This window comes from Podarcis gaigeae, assembly GCF_964106915.1.
Source record: "Podarcis gaigeae genome assembly, chromosome: 1".
Classification (NCBI taxonomy): Eukaryota; Metazoa; Chordata; class Lepidosauria; order Squamata; family Lacertidae; genus Podarcis; species Podarcis gaigeae.
This window is the reverse complement of record NC_139678.1, coordinates 78,810,916-78,830,071: the sequence shown is the minus strand read 5'-3', so window position 1 is coordinate 78,830,071 and position 19,156 is coordinate 78,810,916. Positions and strand designations below refer to the sequence as shown.

The 19,156-nt window shown below is 43.0% G+C and overlaps 1 protein-coding gene across 4 annotated transcripts in view; it reads left to right on the top strand.

Moving 5' to 3' along the window:
- The first annotated feature begins 207 nt into the window (after positions 1 to 207).
- Positions 208 to 19,156, top strand: part of CPT1A (carnitine palmitoyltransferase 1A) — a 47,640-nt gene continuing 28,691 nt past the window's right edge. The window contains exons 1-4 of one of the 4 annotated variants that reach the window (XM_083756730.1): positions 208 to 540; positions 13,973 to 14,126; positions 15,153 to 15,292; positions 16,696 to 16,867. In XM_083756730.1, the coding sequence (XP_083612856.1) occupies positions 13,986 to 14,126; positions 15,153 to 15,292; positions 16,696 to 16,867 (453 nt within the window). In that variant the 5' untranslated portion in view covers positions 208 to 540; positions 13,973 to 13,985. Of the gene's footprint in view, positions 541 to 3,672; positions 3,837 to 13,972; positions 14,127 to 15,152; positions 15,293 to 16,695; positions 16,868 to 19,156 lie in introns of those variants that run through there. The other 3 variants (XM_083756728.1, XM_083756731.1, XM_083756729.1) reach the window with 3 other exon arrangements.

Genomic DNA, 19,156 nt, shown 5'->3' with positions numbered 1-19,156 from the left:
CGGGGAGAGAAAAGGGGCTTGGAAAGCCCGTCCTCTCTTCCCTCGGACTACCAGTACTGCAGGCGCGCTCCGGCATGAGAAAGAGGGAGCCCTCCTCTCTCCTTCCAAGCCCAGAAGAGCCCCGCTTGTTCTTTGGGAGGCGCGCGCGAGGGCAGAGGCCGCCTCGCTCCTCCCTCTCTCCACCTCAGCTCCTCCGAGCTCCGCCCCGCTGCTGCCTTCGCCCTGCCCGAACGCGCCCCTGCCGCGCCTCCTCCTCCGGCTTCGCACTTTGCGCCCGCTGCTGCTGCTGCTGCTGCTGCTGCTGCTGCCTCCTCCTTCCCCGCCCAGTCACCCCGGAGCGGCAATTCCCGTTTCTCGGCCCCGGCCCCGCCCTTCTCCTGGCAGCTCGGCCAATCCGGACCCAGCCGGTAGCAGCAGCGGCGGCGCTCCAGGGTGCTGCACTGCGCGCGTGCTTCCCTCGCGCACTCTTGCGCGCTCTCTCTCCGTCTCCTCACAGCCGCCTGCGAGGAGGCGCCCCTTTCCCTCCTCGCCGGATAGCCCGTAAGTTGTGTCTTTCTGCCCCCCCCGTCCCCCCACCCGCGTTTGGTGTCTTTCGGTTCTCGTTTAGGGAGGGTGGCCCCGCGCACATCTAGATGAGCACGCGAGGCTCGGAGGGGGCGACGATACTGGGGCGGGGAGTGCCCGGGGGTTCCCGTGCCCGGGGGGTGCTCCGCTCGCCGTCTGAGGGACTGTCTAGGAGAGAGACGGCGTGCGCGAGAGAGTCCCTTCCCACGTGAGCGCCTTCCTCTTCCGCGGCTCCCTGGCGCTTAGCGGGAGGAAGGACATCCCAGGGTGGGGAGCAACTTGGCTCCTGGGTGTTCAAGAGGGGCCATTGGAGAATCGCGGTTTATAATCTTCCCTCCGTTCATGCAGCAAGCTGGGACAGGAGGAGGGTCTTCTGCTGCCTAACGGAGCACAACTCTTTGCTCCCCTTGAGCTCATCGAGTCCTGTCAAAGATTAGGAAACGGAAATTTAGACTGAAGTTTTGCATGGTGTCTCCTTAACTTGGATGCAAGCCCAGCTGAACACAGCAGGACTTCTGCTTGTGCTATTAAAATACTATTTTTCCTTCCAGCTTTTACTTGAACTTAGCTGGTATTTTGCATTGGAGTGAAACCTTTTGCCACTAAGTAAGAACTACTGAGCAAACAGTGCTCCGTTGTAATCTCTTAAAGTCCAGGTTGCTCACGATATGGTCTTCTCTGAGGAGTGGCTGACAACATATAATAAACAAATGCTGTCTCACCTTGACAGGAAATTATACCCTTTGATATTATCAATGGCATACAGTGATGTACAAACATTGGGTTTTTTTTGGGGGGGGGGACTTCATTAGAAGTCAGGCAATCAAATTGTTTCTTTTTTTAAAAACACACACACCTTAAAATCACTGGATAGTTTACAGTTCAGTCTCAAAAGTAAGCCCATAGGGTTCAAGAGCCTTACTCCCAGATAAGTAAGTGTAGAATTGCAGCTGTAGTTTTCATAATAAAGAATGTTTCCCTAGTACAGTTAAACCCTCTGTTTCCCTAGTGTGCATTTTGCAGAGGAAGGGCAGCTCTATACAATACAAATAGTGGAAAAAATGAACTGGTTGCACCTCTTGAGAACATTGCTTTCAGCGATGAGTTGACAGCAGTGGGGGTGTATTTTGGAATTGGGTAAATAATACATAATCTTTGGACATTGTGTACAGGTAAACCTATCCCTATAAACCACTAATGCTGTAATTCTGGAGCCTGCAGCTGTGCATATTGCCAAGAATCTGAGCCTTGCAGGAACTTGTAGACCTTCATTTAATACTGAGGAAACACAGGGCATTATGCAAACTTTGGTTTTAAGGAAGCTTTTGTTTTAATATGAATTTCTCATAATAATGGCTGAGCTTATATCTTGGCTACTGCTTAGAGAAGATGATGATGGCTTCTTAGTGGGCTCTTGTGAGGAATTTCTAAACATTTTATTTTAAAATCATTTACTGCACCAACCCCCTGACCATGGCCCTATACATTTGGGATAAATTGCCGTGAGCAATGTGGTAGTTCTAGTATAACTGGAATAGCTGGGTGAGATAGTATAAGCAGGATCCTGTTTCTCACACCTTTAAATGGAAAGTGTCTTCAATATTAGCTGCAAGCATGTAATTGATTCCTCAAATAGCTGCAGATTAGGAATAGTCTTAGTATGGACAAAATAAAAAGTAGCTATTGTGGTGTTAACACATGTGCAGTGCCATCAAATGTGTATTAAGCCAAGTGCTCACTGCTTCCTAATGCTTGAGATTTCTGTGACCTAGCCACATCACCTCTGCAACAGAGGAGCCAATGACCATCTTAGCATGGGGTTTTGAAAGTCCTGAAACACTTCATTCTAATATAGGGCAGGTGGAAGCTTACACATTGGATCTTCCCATTCTGTGCAAAAACCAGACTTGAAAACTGTGGAATACCTTGAAATGTCAACAGTGCTGAATTCAAGGCAGGGGAGATTTGAAGGCGGCAGCAGCAGGAGGCGAAGTGAAACCATTTGCCTCAGGCGGCAGATCCAACCCCCTCCCTGCCCCCACGGATGTGCCACTGCCAGTCCCACTACAGCTTCCCACACCACTGGCACAGCACCATTGTCTGCTGTGCCCTTGCCACTGCATTGTGGAGGCAGTGTGGGCAAAGTCGCAGGTGAGAGTACAGTTGCAGTGGTGGGGATGGAGTGGGGATCCGGAGGTGGGGGTGCGGGCATTGGGGTGCTGTCAGGATGTTTGCCTACGGTAACAAAATATCTCAGGCTGGCACTGATCAGAGGTAGGTGGTTGGGGTTTTAGCCTTCCACGTATTCGGCTAGACATAAAGTATTTCACCAGACAATGCACACTTGGCATAGGGAGGCTGGGGGCCATAACAATGAAGCATTTGAAAAGTGGGGGCATCTTGTGAATGCATCGTGTTTTTAAGAATGGTAGGCAGCACTTTATGTTGTTCCCAAAGTTGAGTGGTGGACGCCCGAAGTGCATGATGCTGAGAGAGAAATAATAGTAAAAATAAGCCTAGATGTTACAAGAAACCTCACAGAAAAGGTTCTCATGCTTTTCTCTTCCATCCACAATGGGAGTCTCATTGAACTTCGTAGGTCTTTGAGTGAACATGCATAGGATTGTGCTATACGAATTTTTAATCCTATGCAAAGTTATGTGGATGTATGTCCTTTTGAAAGCCCTGGGACCTAGAATAGTATTTGGGTGCAGGACAGGGACATAATCAAGAAATGAGCAGCACAAGAGAGAGAAGTGTATCCTGTTCTCTCACTCCCTGCAGCCCATATTGTATATCCATGTTATACTTTTATAAATCTGAGGGTTGAATTTGTTGCCAGGTTAGCTTGTGTTTACGAAAGCACTGAATTTTAGTCGTACTGTGAATTTCCTTTTGTATGTGTGAATCATTCAAAGTGCTTTATCGTTTTCTTGGGACATTGATGGTGCTTCCCATTTCTAAGAATTGGGATGTTGAAACAGAATCAAGGCTAGAGCGTGAAAGGCAAGCGGAGCTTTTGTAGTTTGGTGGTGTGTTGTGTGCATCAGCGTAACCTTTTGCCTACTTTTCTGAGTCCGTCATGTGATCTTTCTTTGCTGTGGAGGAAGGGTGGGGTTTCAAGAAGTACGCTGCTTTGCAGAAGTGCCTTTCAGATGACATATTGCATGACTCCATAAAATTAAATCACCAGGGCCTAATAAAACGGGGGGTGGGGATGAGAGGCCGGACTAAAGAAAAGGCACAAGAAGGCACTATTTTGGGAACTCGTTGTAGGTCAAGTATGTTTTCTTGCGTTGTTAGAAACGGAAATACTGTAGTAGACGCTGTCTTCCTGCTTGCAGTATTGCTTCTGGAAAATACTCAGTTGTACAAAAGCAAAAGTAGCAGCGTGCCCTGTTGTTGGAGATAAGTTGTCTTCACTGCCAGCTCCAAGGATCTGGGGACATATTTCATGGAAAGCAGTTATTTTCCTTTTATATAACCTTTTTATAAAATTGGGTATTCTGATATTTGACAGTAAACTTTAGTTCTAGACGTATTTCTATCTCCTGTTAGACTTCCACATGGGTTGCCATATTCCTCTGTTGTAGCCAATACAAGCAAGAGTTTGTGCTCCCTTAGAGATTAACCAATTATGTCACAATACATTTGTTAGACTTGAATGTGTTTTGTGCTTGTTAGATTTGTTCGTCCAGTAAATTAATCTGTGTGCCTGCCGTCCTTGGCATGATACCCATGGTTTCTCGCCCTTTTTGCTCCTTTTGGTGTAACATAGTAATTATGTTGAGTACTTGGGAAACACAGTTCAATCTTTTACAAAATGAGGCTATTTAAATATAGAGAATAACTGTTGATTTTTTCTGTTTATTGGAGAATTCTGTAAACCAGTGAAAGGAACTTATAAAAAGTTAAATAATCAAAGTGGTTTGTTTTTAAAAAGACATTTATTAAGATTTTATAAACAGGAAAGAGTTACAGAAGAAAAAATAAAAAATAAAAATACAAAAATAGAAATGAAAGATACAAAATACATAAAAAATAAGTGATAAGTAAAAAAAGCACAAAAACAAACCAATCTTTTCATGTCTTAAGGTTCATTTACTTATTTTCCTGACCTACTCACGCCTCCCTTTTTTGTATTCCAGTTTAAATGGTAGTTCAGCAAATCCTTACCCTCTTTGTTTTTATCTTAATTTTATATCTTAACATGTTGAACTTCATATTTTCGTCTAATTATCAATCCATTTTTACATATTCTTTTAACTTTGTTGCTAAGGCCATCTCATTTCAATCCTACATCATTTTAACATTCATTAATTTTACAGTGTTTCTGCAAATAGTTTTTAAATTTCTTCCAGTCTTCTTCCACCAACTCTTCTCCCTGGTCTCGAATTCTGCCAGTCATTTCCGCCAATTCCATATAGTCTATCACTTTCATCTGCCATTCTTCCAAGGTAGGTAGATCTTGTGTCTTCCAATACTTTGCGATGAGTATTCTTGCTGCTGTTGTAGCATACATAAAGAAAGTTCTATCCTTCTTTGGCACCAATTGGCCGACCATGCCCAGGAGAAAGGCCTCTGGTTTCTTCAGAAAGGTATATTTAAATACTTTTTTCATTTCATTATAGATCATTTCCCAGAAAGCTTTAATCTTTGGGCACGTCCACCAAAGGTGAAAGAATGTACCTTCATTTTCTTTACACTTCCAACACTTATTATCGGGCAAATGGTATATTTTTGCAAGCTTGACTGGTGTCATGTACCACCTGTATATCATTTTCATAATATTCTCTCTTAAGGCATTACATGCCGTGAATTTCATACCTGTGGTCCACAACTGTTCCCAGTCAGCAAACATTATGTTATGTCCAACATCTTGTGCCCATTTTATCATAGCAGATTTAACCATTTCATCCTGAGTATTCCATTTCAACAGCAAGTTATACATTCTTGATAATATCTTAGTTTTGGGATCTAACAGTTCTGTTTCCAATTTTCATTTTTCCACCTGGAAACCAATTTTTTTTGTCCAAGTTATAAGCCTCCCTTATTTGATAATAATGAAGCCAATCTCGCACTTTATCTTTTAGTTTCTCGAAACTCTGCAGGTTCAGTTTGTCATCCTCCTGTTCCAGAATCTCCCAATATTTTGGCCATTTGGCCTCCATATTGAGCTTTTTCTGAGCCTTCGCTTCCATCGGTGTGGTTTGGTGCGTGTTTCTTCAAATCTGTCATTCTTTCTGCTATCTCTTTCTTTGCATATCTGAAACTTGAGAAATATTTGCAGTGGTCTCTTAAGAATTATGTGCATACACCCAAAGTTGTAAAGCCATAGTTCTCTTCCTTTATTCTCAAGTGGAATATTTATAAGTGAAGGAGAAATCTGAGGAAAACTGCTTTGAAATGCAATTGAAATTGCTACTGTCTATAGTGAAGTTAAAAACAAACACAACTTACCGGTACTTTTCAGCATGTCCTGCAGACGATAAGCCTTGTTTCTATTACAACAAGGAAGGGGTGGTCCCATTGTCTTATTCTGAAAATTATTAACCGCTTTTATGAGAAATCTAATGTGATAGCATTTTCATACTGGATCTTGTGTTTGCATTCTGACCTATAGCCAGTTCATACCTTAATGAAATGGGTGTTGCATTTACATGGCTGCTTCCCATGTTTTCGTGGTAATGTATGTAATGGGGAAACTGTACTCCAAGTGGTTCTGACATTGGAGGCAACAATAGACACCTTCCGTGTGGTCTCACTGTTAACATATGGGGCAGCAACCACACTGAAGCAGTAATTATTAACTAGTGTCTGTTCTTTCTAAGGAACACATAGATAATTCTTTATGACCACTACTCTTACAGTAATTTGACAATGCTCAGTTTCAGGAGTACACTTCTTATCTAGATTTTATGATTTGCCCCATGGACAAATACCAGTTCTAATCAAGGCAAGAAATTTGTAACCTCAAGGAGCATTAAGAACCTTGCTGTTACCAGCATGCCTGTGGTGGGAGAGGCCAGTTGACATAAAGTGGGGAGCCTCTCTGCTTTCTCTAGTTATGTCCTGAACTCCTTAGTCTTAGCCACCTTCTCTGGGATGGGTATTACTAATACCAGCATATCACTGGTGAGTTGCAGACAGCATTCTGTACCAGTTTGGTGCAAAGGATCTTGGGGCATGCCACATTGATTATGTTGCCCCCTAGAAGTGAATGAGAAGCTTGCAGATTTCGGAAAAGAGAACAGCATCTCTGCGTACCCATATGGCTTTGCATTAAAATATACCTGTTCTTTCATTAAAAGAAACAACCAGTTGTTCTAGGTTTGAGTAAAGCCTATTGATCTATTAACCTTTTAATGTTTATTGCAGCTTATGATAAAAACAGGGTGCCTTCAAAGAGTTGCTTACCTTTAGACTATTGATGGGAAAGCGCAAGTGAACTTGCACAGCTGTCAGTGACGTTGTCCTTGGCTGACCTGCTGTTTTGTACTACTTTGTTTTCCTTGCCACGTAGGGTTTCTGTTTGTCCGTTGGCTCATGATGTGACTTGCAGAGGCTGTGTAGCTACGTTGAGAATCTGAGTTTAGTTCTCTGACATTGGCATATAATGTGCTTCATTCCAGAAAAGCACACACAATATTTCTAGAGTTCCAAGCCATAGATTAGTTTCCAGTAACTCTCTACTCATTTTCCTTCTCTAGCTTGTGCAAGCCTTTTCAGGTTGGCATTCTTCTCTACTGTGTTTTCTTTGTAGTCATGGTAGTACCTCTTTTGGGGGAAGCGTTGTGCTTTTTCTTGGGTACTTTTTCTTTCGTCCCAACCCACTCAGCTCTCACCTGTGGCTTCTAGAGGCTGTTAGCATGTGACAGTGGCCACACACCAGAAATGGGTTCAACTAGCTGGCTAAGTCAGGTGAGGGTAGCTGATGGGTCTTAAACCCTTGATGAGTTAGAGCAGCGGTTCTCAACCTGTGGGTCCCCAGATGGGGCTTGTCTACCTGGGAAGATAGCCCATTTGGAGAAGAAAACACTAATTCAGAGTGGAGTCCCTAAGACAGTTGGATGGTACTGTGTACACCTTCTGGAAAATCCTGCAGCCAGGCTGGTGCCAAATGTGTTGCTCTTTGGACCACATCAACGAGGCTGAGGGCAGGGGGCTTGTCGTCTGGGCAGCTGAGAACCTCCATACACACTGGCCAGGCTTGTGCCCCAGAGAGGTCACTTGGGTGCTGCTAACACGGTGGTTTGACTTCATTCTCAGAGGCGCACTCCATTGTCTCTCGAGACAGGTGGATGCCAACAACCTTGCTCCTTCTCCCATTTTATTTCTTTCTAGTTGAAGGCTTCTAGTTCTTAGAATGTGCCTTAGTAAATGTGATCACCTTCTTCATACTTGTGATCAGGCTACATCCATCTTTGATCTTGTCCAATTATTTTTATTTTCCTTTTAGCTCGCTCACTTTATGCCACACTTGGTTGAGGACCACAGCCTTAACAAGTGACATGAAGGTGGGAAAACTTCTGGCAAAATTAACCAGAGCTTCCCACCCTAGGATATTAGGATTTTGATACTATGTTCAACTTATACGTTTAAACTATTTCTAGACTGGCAGTTATTTAACATTGTTTTAAAACAGTGTCAAAATATACAAAACCAATATAAACATAGCCATTACGTTGCCACTAACCCCACAAAAGCAAGTGGTTCAAAACTGTGCATCAAAAACTTCTTACATGCGGTCTGCATTCACAGTCCCTACTATCAATGGGCCTCATTAAAGCAAAGAGTCTAATAGGCCAGCGCCTGAAAGACATTGAACGGCAAAACAACCTGACTATCTTAAAGAAACTGTGCCCATGGTATACCTACTTTCCCCCTTCTCATTTTGACTCTCCAGCTTCATATTTGTTTAAATTAACCATCCCAAAATACAGACGTGCCTTTACATTGGCTAGATGGGATGTTCTCCCTTCTGCCGTACTCGAAGGTCGCTACCAAAAGACTCCATTTGAAAAACGACTCTGCCCATGTGGAGATGGTAACACGGAAACAGTGTCCCACGTCTTCCTATCCTGCCCCCTTTACAAAGACCTAAGGAATGAGATTATTACTCCACTCATTCTCTCCAACCCCGGCCGTTCACCAGACATCACACTGTATTTCCTCTTATCTGATACGGATAGTCAGATAACAGAGAAGGTCGCGAGGTACATCGAAAGAGCTATGAAATTGAGGGCCACCATCTGAGTGACAGACTTGTTCATCTGACGGACCTCCTTTTGCTTGTTCTTTTCTCCCTTTTATCCTTATTTCTATTTTTAATTTTTGTATAGCTGTGGCCTGTTGGCTTTGCTAATAAAGTTTTGATTGATTGATTGCGTTGCCACTAAACGAAACATGCTATTTCCCCATGAAAATACTAAAACATTTTCTACCATCTACTCTGCTTTTTTCTAAATGGTGCTTGTATTATTTTAGGGGTACTGAATGTCAGGCCTGGGGGTTAAATGCAGCCCTCCAGGCCTCTCTGTGCATCTCTTGGCAATCTCCCTAGACCATACTCCTCACTTGTCCTGCTCAGCAACCTCCTCAAGTGTTTTTGCCTGGTTTGATTGTGTCTTTGAACTGTGACAATGCCTCTTTTTTGTTTTGCTGAAGAGAGGTAGTGTATTTCTGCAGAAACACCCAACTTTCGTATGATTCAACTGTTGCTCTGAGCGCACCCACCACAGGTGTGCAACCCCTTGAAAGTTGCCCTTGAGCAGGCTTCCTCAAACTCTGCCCTCCAGATGTTTTTGGCCTACAACTCCCATGATCCCTAGCTAGCAGGACCAGTGGTCAGGGATGATGGGAATTGTAGTCTCAAAACTTCTGGAGGGCCAAGTTTGAGGAAGCCTGCCCTTGAGGAAATGTGGCTCTCCACTTCTGCATTATTTGAATGCATTATTAGTCTCTTCCTATTGTTTGAGTCCTTGTTGCCCTGGATTTTGCAAACACTGCAAGCACTTAGATCAGCAGAATGTAATAACGTATCCAAAACTGCAGGGAGTCTTCTGATTTTCCTAGCCCAAGGTCAGTGACTGGATACCTAAATCCACAGGGAGAAAGCAGTTCCTTGGCAGTGGAGTGAAATGGCACAGTAATGGACTTCACCCTGTTGTCTAATGGAATACAGTGGTACCTCTGTTTGCAAACGGGATCTCATTCCGGAGGCCCGTTCGCAACATGAAAAGAGCACAACCCGCAGTGGCGTGTCTGCGCATGCGCGGGTTGCGATTCACCGCTTATGCACCAGCGGCGAAACCCGGAAGTAATCCTTTCTGGTACTTCCGGGTCGCCATGGGACGTAATCTGAAAGAACGTAACATGAAGCGGACGTAACATGAGGTATGACTGTAGTTCTAGTTTTCTAGATCTGACGCTATATAAAAGCTTCATTAAGCACAAACTTTGACATCAGTTTGGAGGGAAACCAAAATTCTGGGGTTATAAGTTAATGAAGCTGCTATAAAATACATAGCTTTCTAATGTCTCATGTACTAAAGTCTTCAGAAGGGCTAGATGTTCAGTATGGATCAGGGGCATGTTGGGTTAAAAGATAACCATTGTTGGTAGCAGAATTGTAATCAATATACGTATTTACATATATTAACAGAGATTGGACATTTTGCTTCTTAAAGATATGAAATCTGTTCTGTTTCGTATTCCTGACTGTGTGCTTTTTTTTTTTGTATGTTGTGTTTTGTTGTAGGTCAGTAAAAAATAACTAATACTGCTATTAGCAGTAACTACTTCTCTTTAAATCATTTTTACTTGATACTGCAACACACATATTGAATTGCTCCTTTGATCAGTTGAGACAGTGGAATAGTTACATCCATTCCTTCTGAGAACACATTGTGCTATTTTCCCCTAAAGCATATTGGTATGACTACAGAGGAAATCATTCAGATGTAGCACAGATGCTGTTGGCATTGAGAACTTGGGAGAACTATGCTAAGTGGAGAGATTGTCTCAAGCCGTGTGTGTGTGTGTGTGTGTGTGTGTGTGTGTGTAAATCTTTACTCTTCCTTTAGCAAAGCCTGGCCAAGGGTACTTTGCCAAATGACACGCCGGCAACCCAAATAAAAGCTTCCTCATTTTTTCGTTTGCGTAATTTTGTATAGCTTTTGCTTTCCCTGCAGTAGTGATCTGCATTTCCCCCCCTGCATAAACGCACATGCTCTGTAGTGCTGTGGCCTTTCACCCACTTTTCTGAGCAAACATGTGACTGCTTTAGAAATGTGGAGGCGGGGAAAAGTGCTGTACAGCAGACTATTTAAAAAATCTCATTTAGAAAGCGGGAGAATAATCTTAAAAGAGAAATGATAGTTCAGGGTTTCTTTAATACTCAACTTTGTGCTTATAATACTAAATCATATTTTGTTATTTAAGGGAGGGAAACTACAAACTCATGTAAGTGAAGTGTTAGTGACACTGCTAGGGCTGAAGGCATATCCATACTTACCTTTGCCCTGTACAGTACTTTCCAGGCACAGGTCTGTGCTTTAAAGCTATGTGTCTGAGTGGGTTATTTTTTCTACCCCGGAGTTTCCCCTGCAAAAACCCACTCTTTAAAGCTGAAGCACAACAAACAACAATTTCGGTTTTGCACAGATTGCCATTTGCTCCAATTCAGCGCTAAAGGGTGGGTTTTCTCTAGGAAAGCTACAGAGCACAGTGCAGATAAGCCCACTGCCATATCCTTTAAGTTTCATATATTTTAGCCTTCATCAGAGTAGCATTTTGACCTCTCATATTTGTCCATGAGTGCAGAGCAGTGGTTCCCAATTTGCGAAATACTGCGGATGCCCTGTTTTCCAAAAGCCAAGCTATGGACACCCTACTTGTGAGAATTTTGATATCTCTGTAGTAGTTTTCGTTATGTGAATGGTGCAGTGGAACCTCTGGGTGGGTTACATAGACTCCCTGGGGGTCTGTGGACCCTAAGTTGATAATAACTGGTGCAGAGAAATAATACAGTGGTACCTCGGGTTACATACGCTTCAGGTTACATACGCTTCAGGTTACAGACTCCGCTAACCCAGAAATATTACCTCGGGTTAAGAACTTTGCTTCAGGATGAGAACAGAAATCGTGCAGTGGCGGCGCAGCAGCAGGAGGCCCCGTTAGCTAAAGTGGTGCTTCAGGTTAAGAACAGTTTCAGGTTAAGAACGGACCTCTGGAATGAATTAAGTTCTTAACCCGAGGAGCCACTGTATTGAGTGAGCATTTTCTTTGGGAATTCATGTGGTGGAAACGAAAAAGCATTCAGTTTTAAAATTTAGAGGGGTGGGGGTGGGGAGCTAGTTTTCAACATCAGTGTCTGAGACCCTAGTTTTCTCTTTACATGAAATACAATTAACTCTAATTTTCATGCAACTATTCATATATCTTGCCTAGAATTCATTGCTTAAGAAGTTAGAAATGAGAATCAAACCAGCCACTAAGAACACAGGAAGCTGCTTCATAGCAGATCAGAATATTTGCCCATCTAGAGCAATTTTGCCTACTCACGAAGCAGCTCTTGAAGATTTTGGACAGACGTTTTGCAATCAACTGCTACTGGATAATTTTAACTGGAGATCCTAGTTTTGCATGCAAAGCCACAAGCTCTGCTACAAAGCTCTGGGCCCTCCTCCACCGGGGAAGGAAGCAGCTCTCATTCTGCCAGTGAACAATAATGTTGTCACAGACCTTGTTAAGGGCCTGATGTAGAAATGGAAGCTTCCATTTAAACTTGTATCATGCTTGACTACTGCAAAGAATGTTGAAGTCCTGTATTCATTAGAAGAGGAAGTGTTTAGTCCCCAACTATTTTTCATTTGTTTCATTTGCCCAGTGGCATATACATGTGCTTCCAGAGTTAACACTGACAGCAAATATGATAAAGTTGTCTTCTGCACTGTCATTTCATTCTTGTGTCTTCCTTTTAAAGCCAATCTTCCCTTAATCCTCTGTCACTCTTTCCTGGCTATATACTAGTCCCATCCCCAACCTGTGACTTGGTCTGTGGCTAATGTTGTATTGCTACATGAAGATCAGCTTTATCTACGCACATTTGTTTTAAATAAAGCTGTAGGTCAGTTGTAGGAAGCCTTTAGCACATGTTGTTGGACTACAACTCCCAACGTGCCTCACCATTGGCCATACTGAGTGGGTTTGGAAGTCCAAAATCATCTAGAGGCCTACATGTTTCCTTACCCCTGCTTTAGGCCATAGTGTACCAAAGAAGAGAATGAGATATAAATCAGGTGGCACCTCCTCAGCCATGAATGTGCTTATGGATTTTGACAAGCAGCTATCTTTTCAGCAGCTTACAATATATCATCGAAATGTTTATGCTTTATTCTCCTATGTGAGGAACCCAGTTTCTTTCCACTATGCAAGATTTACCAGTACGTACATAGCAATTCCAATGCTGATTCAGCCATCAATCCTGCCCAAAGCGCTGTCGGCCTCATCAAAATATATTTAAAAGCATTGTATTCAATTAAATGTTCATTTATCTCTCTTTTTAAAAAGAGTATTCATTTTATTGTGGCAAAACTTAATCCAGTTATGGTTTGGATGGATTGGAAAATGGGGAGAGAGGAGCTGGGCTGTTGTTGGGCAGTGAACCAAATTGCCAGATTTGCTCTAAAAGAACTCTGCTTGTTAATGGAAGTGAATGTTCTAAGTATTTGTTACACTGGAGTAATAGGGTGTTAAATCTGTATATGAAAAACAGTTGCTTAAAAGCTTTACTTGAAATCTTTCCTGTGGGCTTATGACCATCAATAATATCTTGGTTCTGGCAAGCAGTGTCTGGCTTCACTATAGCACTTGTTCTTAATGAGAGAATGTGATTACTCCAGAGCACAGACTTCTTGTCAGTTGCCTTGTTGAAGTTATTGTGGGCACCCATGCATGATGAGGCATATCTAGGCTAAGATATGACTGAGCTTTTTGGCCACACACATAACCGAGCTGTAAAAGGTGGAAAACATAGCATTAACTATGGCTTACTATCTTGGTCTTCTCCAAATCTGTTAAATCAAAGTTTCCCAGTTCCAACAAAACTGGAAACTTTAGTTAATGGAAGACTAGCCAACATTTTTGCTTACATGTGCAAGGGCTGTGTGCATGACCAAAATTCTCACCCATAGTTTGGCTTACAGGTGAAGGTATAAATGACTGAATGCTGCCTAATGATGTGGACTGGAGTAGCACTCAAGCAGTATTTGATACCTTCAGTAAACAAAGATGATGATTACTCGCCTTTACAAATTTGCAGTAGATATCATATTCTTGGCTTCTAATTCTCTCATGCAAATTAAGTAGCTATGAATAAACATTTGTTTGTTTTTCTGTTTGCCAGGTAAATTCTAAAAATGGCGGAAGCCCACCAGGCAGTTGCCTTTCAGTTTACTGTAACCCCAGATGGAATTGATCTGCGTATGAGCCATGAAGCTCTCAGGCAGATCTATCTATCTGGTCTTTACTCATGGAAGAAGAAATTCATCAGATTCAAGGTAACTCATATTGCAGATCTGAAACTATACTTGGGACTGAGGCATATATTATGCAGCAAACAAGGGTTTTTCTGAATACCCAATTTTGCATTTTAGCACTAGTTTTGGTTGATGTGTGTATATACACCACCCCTGTCCATTTCCCCCCTCCTGGCTGTAATCCCTCCTGGCTATCACCAAAATGAAGTCTGGTCAGAGCAGAACCAGAGTAGAGGTGTGGTTAAGCAACACTCTGCTGCTTGCCAAGTCTTCCTCCTCCTGGGTTAACTAGCAACCACATGTTTCAGAAATGTGGGAACCAGATAGTGTGAATCTTACTCTGAAATGTTGAAATAGATTTAGTGAAAACCCATGAAATGTTCCCCTCACTTTCTTTACTTTCACTTCATCTGAACTGCCTACTGCCATTGAAAAGTAGACCCTTAAGAAAGTGATGCATTGTATTGGGTATTGATCTTGGACCAGGCAGACCTGGGTTCAAATCCCCGCTTAGATTTGACTCATCTGGTATTTCCCACTAGTGCTATATGAGCAAGAGAAGGAAATGAAAGGGCTTTCCTGTTGCCAGATAAAGTTATCTGGAAATCCAGGAGCTCTTCCCCTTTGTTAGGGCCTGCCTTTCTATGCTAGGAGATAGTCCAGGTGAGGAAAACATCCATCATAAGGGCCTATCATAGTTGTGGGCATGTATCACCCTACCCCTTCCCGGTTTGGTGGGTGCAGTTTGGAGGGTCCTGTGCTGATTTTTAGCTTCCCAGATATCGCCATATTTACACTATTGCCATATTTACCAGTCTCCAATACATTTTAAAAAGAAGTTCATCCACACGTCATTCTTGCTAATTATACATAACAGTGTTCCATAAAGAACACTGAGTTAGTCTGCCGTGAGTTAGTCTACATTCGCATGGATATGTTCACTAAATATGTTTGAGAAGTGTTAAATGGGTGCATCAGAATCCAGAAAATTAAAGTATAATATTATTGTGACTCAGCAGGGCTCTTTTTATGTTCTTGCCTTTCCAGAATGGCATCATCACAGGAGTCTATCCTGCTAGTCCATCCAGCTGGCTTATTGTAGTAGTAGGAGTTATGTCAACAATGTATGCCAAAATAGATCCTTCATTGGGACTAATAGCTAAAATCAACCAGACCCTTGATACAACGTAAGTAAACTCTCTCTTTGCATTGAATAGATTTTTCTGGTTAGTCTTAATGATGGGTGGTACATCATTTCTCAGTTTGGCTCAAGTGAGATAATAATGATAGAGTAGAATCCTATCTTGTCCCGTCCCCCCCCCCCTTCGTATGCTTACCTTGCAGTTGCTGCTCTATCAACAGTGTTGGGGAGTGAGAAGAGTTAAGTGTCTCTATATCTATATGCAGAGACAAGTACACGGTGCACCAAGCTATTCTGCGTCTATGGACCACAATATAGCTCTCTCTATGTGTGCGTGTGCAGCAAGAACTCACAAAGAGCTCTGAGAAATTTCATTTCTTGGCACTAGGAATGAGGAAGAAATTTGATCCAGTTCACATTTAATTTGCGCTTTCTTAGAAAAAAAACGCAAGAACTGAAACACAGCCATCCTTTAAAATTAACGCTTCTCGGAATTTTGCAGTGCAGCTCTCCAGCCATGAAACAGTGTACCTGCCCTGAAACAGTGTACCTGCCCTGAAATGTGTACCTCTTCTGAAAGAGTGGGTGCAGGTGGAAGGTGGGGTTGAAACATGGTAACAAGGCATTTACCATGTTAGTATTGGCAGCTTCCTCTTCCCCCACCTCTTATAATTTTTAAAAGGCTGCCACCAGCACTAGCCAAGGGTAATTGACTTCCATGTCCACCCTGCAAATACACTAGTGTCTCATTCTAAGAGAATGAGGGGGACCATGGTGGCTGGGGCTCTGTTACAGCCATCACTGCTATCAATGTTGTTTTTTAAACAGTAAAAGAAAAGGGGAGGCTGCCATAATAAGTATATTCCTCCTCCTAATCATTTGTGCCATTTTGGGGGCCTAGCCTGGAAATAATCAAACAAGCCACCTTGGTGAATTGGGGGGTCTATTTCAGCACAGTCCTAATGTTCAGAATGATCTCTTCTTATTAACAGTGGCTTACTTTGATATGGGACGCAGGTGGCGCTGTGGGTTAAAGCCTCAGCGCCTAGGACTTGCCGATCGAAAGGTCGGCGGTTCGAATCCCTGCGGCGGGGTGCGCTCCCGCTGCTCGGTCCCAGCGCCTGCCAACCTAGCAGTTCGAAAGCACCTCCGGGTGCAAGTAGATAAATAGGGACCGCTTACCAGCGGGAAGGTAAACGGCGTTTCCGTGTGCGGCTCTGGCTCGCCAGAGCAGCGATGTCACGCTGGCCACGTGACCCGGAAGTGTCTCCGGACAGCGCTGGCCCCTGGCCTCTTGAGTGAGATGGGCGCACAACCCCAGAGTCTGTCAAGACTGGCCTGTACGGGCAGGGGTACCTTTACCTTTACCTACTTTGATATGCTTCACTCTTTTACATTTGTCCAGAATTATTGGAGTAACAGATGCTCTCTCTTTTTATTTTTTAACAGAGGCTATATGTCCAACCAAACGCAAGGTATTGTCAGTGGGATTCTTTTTGGGACGGGGCTCTGGGTGGCCCTCATTTTCTCCATGCGCTACACGCTAAAGATGCTGCTTTCCTACCACGGGTGGATGTTTGCTGAACATGGCAAACTTTCCACAGGAACCAAGATATGGATGGTAAGAGATTTTTATTTCTCTATATTTTGGAATATGTAGTTGATGTGACACTTACTTGATTATATCTGCCATTAGTAACTTAGTTTTCAGGGGCGCAGCTTCAATACTTTTCTTCCCAGTTCCTTCTTGTTTCTGCCCCTTAATATTTAATGGAAACCAAGGAATGCCACTGAGGTGCTGCTACTTATTCTTCAAAAATTTCCCTTTGGTTACATTTTGTGAACTGGCAGAATAGCCCTCCACTTGGGTGAAGCTTGGCTACTCTTGACTGCAATATTTGAATAGCTAGATGTTCAACACAATTAGCCTTCCCAAAGGACCACAGTGTGACTAGTTTCTCTCAGTAGTGGAACACAAGCCTTGGTAAAAGGACCTCAAGCCAAATTCCACTTCTGTCAGGAACTTGCAGCTTCCTCAGTGTTACAGAGAGGCGGATGGTGGCTTACCATTCTTCCCTCATTTTGAAGAAAGCATGAGGAGAATGTGTTGGGTGGTGTTGGGGAAGTAGCTGGGAGGAAATACTTCTCCCCCACCCTTGTGTAGCCTTGCAGCATAAATAGTCTAATGTATCCTGTTGGTAAACAGGTCTTACCAAGAACGTGGTCTTGTGGTCATTACATCCTGTCCCTTTTATATGTTACTTGACTGTAAAAAGGAGTTCAGGGGAAATGATAGATTGTATGTTGAATGCTTCTGTGGGAAATAGAAACTGGTTGCAAATTAAATGTCTGATAGTTTTCTTCGGATAGGATCCCAAGAGCTTTCTCATTTGAATGCAGGTTCTATCTGAAGGGTAAGGCTTTAGAGTATTGTGTCAGCCTGGCTTGGTGTTTTCATTGGCTGGAATTTTTGGCATGCTCTACAAATCCAGTACTTAAAAGACCAGTTTTTCTTATAATGCTAAGCTTGAGCAGTGTGAATAGTTATGACTAATCTGTTTTGCTGTCTTGATTTTTACTCCTGGACAGTGGCAGGAAGCTGTTTATTATAACTAAAATGGCAAGTGTGTTAAGAAATATAACTAATATTGCTTCTCTTCTCCCAGGACTAAAATTCTCAGATATTTGAGATATTTTAAATTAACTGGCTTACTCACTAGGTTGCAGCATTCTATTTCACTACAACACGATTGACCAGTCTAGCTTTTCCCCCAAGTTTCTTTCCTTACTGTAACTTGTTTTCACATTTTTTCTTTATTTCCCTAATTAAAGAACTTTGGGAACAATGGTTGATTGTGTCATTATTAATCTGTGCTCATTGTATGAACTTCTGTGTTCTGCAAAAGTTTAGAAAATGAAAGTTTAATCCAGCTGTGGTTGGTGCCCACTGGGACTGCTAAGGTGGAAGGCAGGGAGACCAACAGTAGGCAGAGCCAACGCCAGGTGGGGCCAGCTAATAATAGTTTTGTCCCTGTCCTCCTCCCTGCTGAGCAGTACTAAGGCAACTGCTGAATCTAAGAAGCTGATAGCCTTTTACCCTCCCCCCCCCAATTAGTTGTAAGTAAGAATGCAGCTGGGTGGAGGCTAGCTGAGAGCAAAGAGAGATTGGTGGAGCAGTACCTCGTTTGTCCTAATGAACAGTGGAGGTGAAGCGAAGCAGCAGAGCAGATAATTGAAGCAGGCAACGTAGAATACCAAAATAAACAAAAAACAAAAACCCAGATGAACAAAATGGTCTAATAAAACACTGAAATAATCTAAAACGAACATAAATACTGCTCTTGAACGACAAATACCAAGCATTAAACACACACCAGCCTCAACTAGTTTCCAAATCCCCAAGCCATCCTCAAATGTGTCCTGAGTGCACACTTATAAACACACTTGGACACACACAAAGGCACAGCCTCAGGCTGCAGTTCCGGAAGATATAGGCAGTCCAGTGGAAAGGCCAACATGCTTCAGTGTTGTCTAGATGGTCTACATCTGGTGTACATGCCTCACCCCCCTTCAAAAGCTTTAGCTCCCAGGGATGTAGCTGTCCTGTCCTGCACCATGAAACACTTGAGTGTTCTGGCTGTTCATGTGGAATACCTATGCTCTTTCCTCCGTCCTTGACAGTTGCGCTACTGAAAATATTCCAGTAAAGCAGCCTTCCTCAATTTGGTGGCCTCCAGATGTCTTGGACTACAATTCCCATGAGGTTGGTGGGAGTTGAAGTCCAAAACATCTGGAGGCCACCAGGTGGGGAAGGAAGAGATGATTAATAGTTCAGTACTGTGCTGTCAACTTACACAAAACCTTACATGAGTTAGTCGGGTCCCTGACCGGAAGGAGATTACAAGGGTAA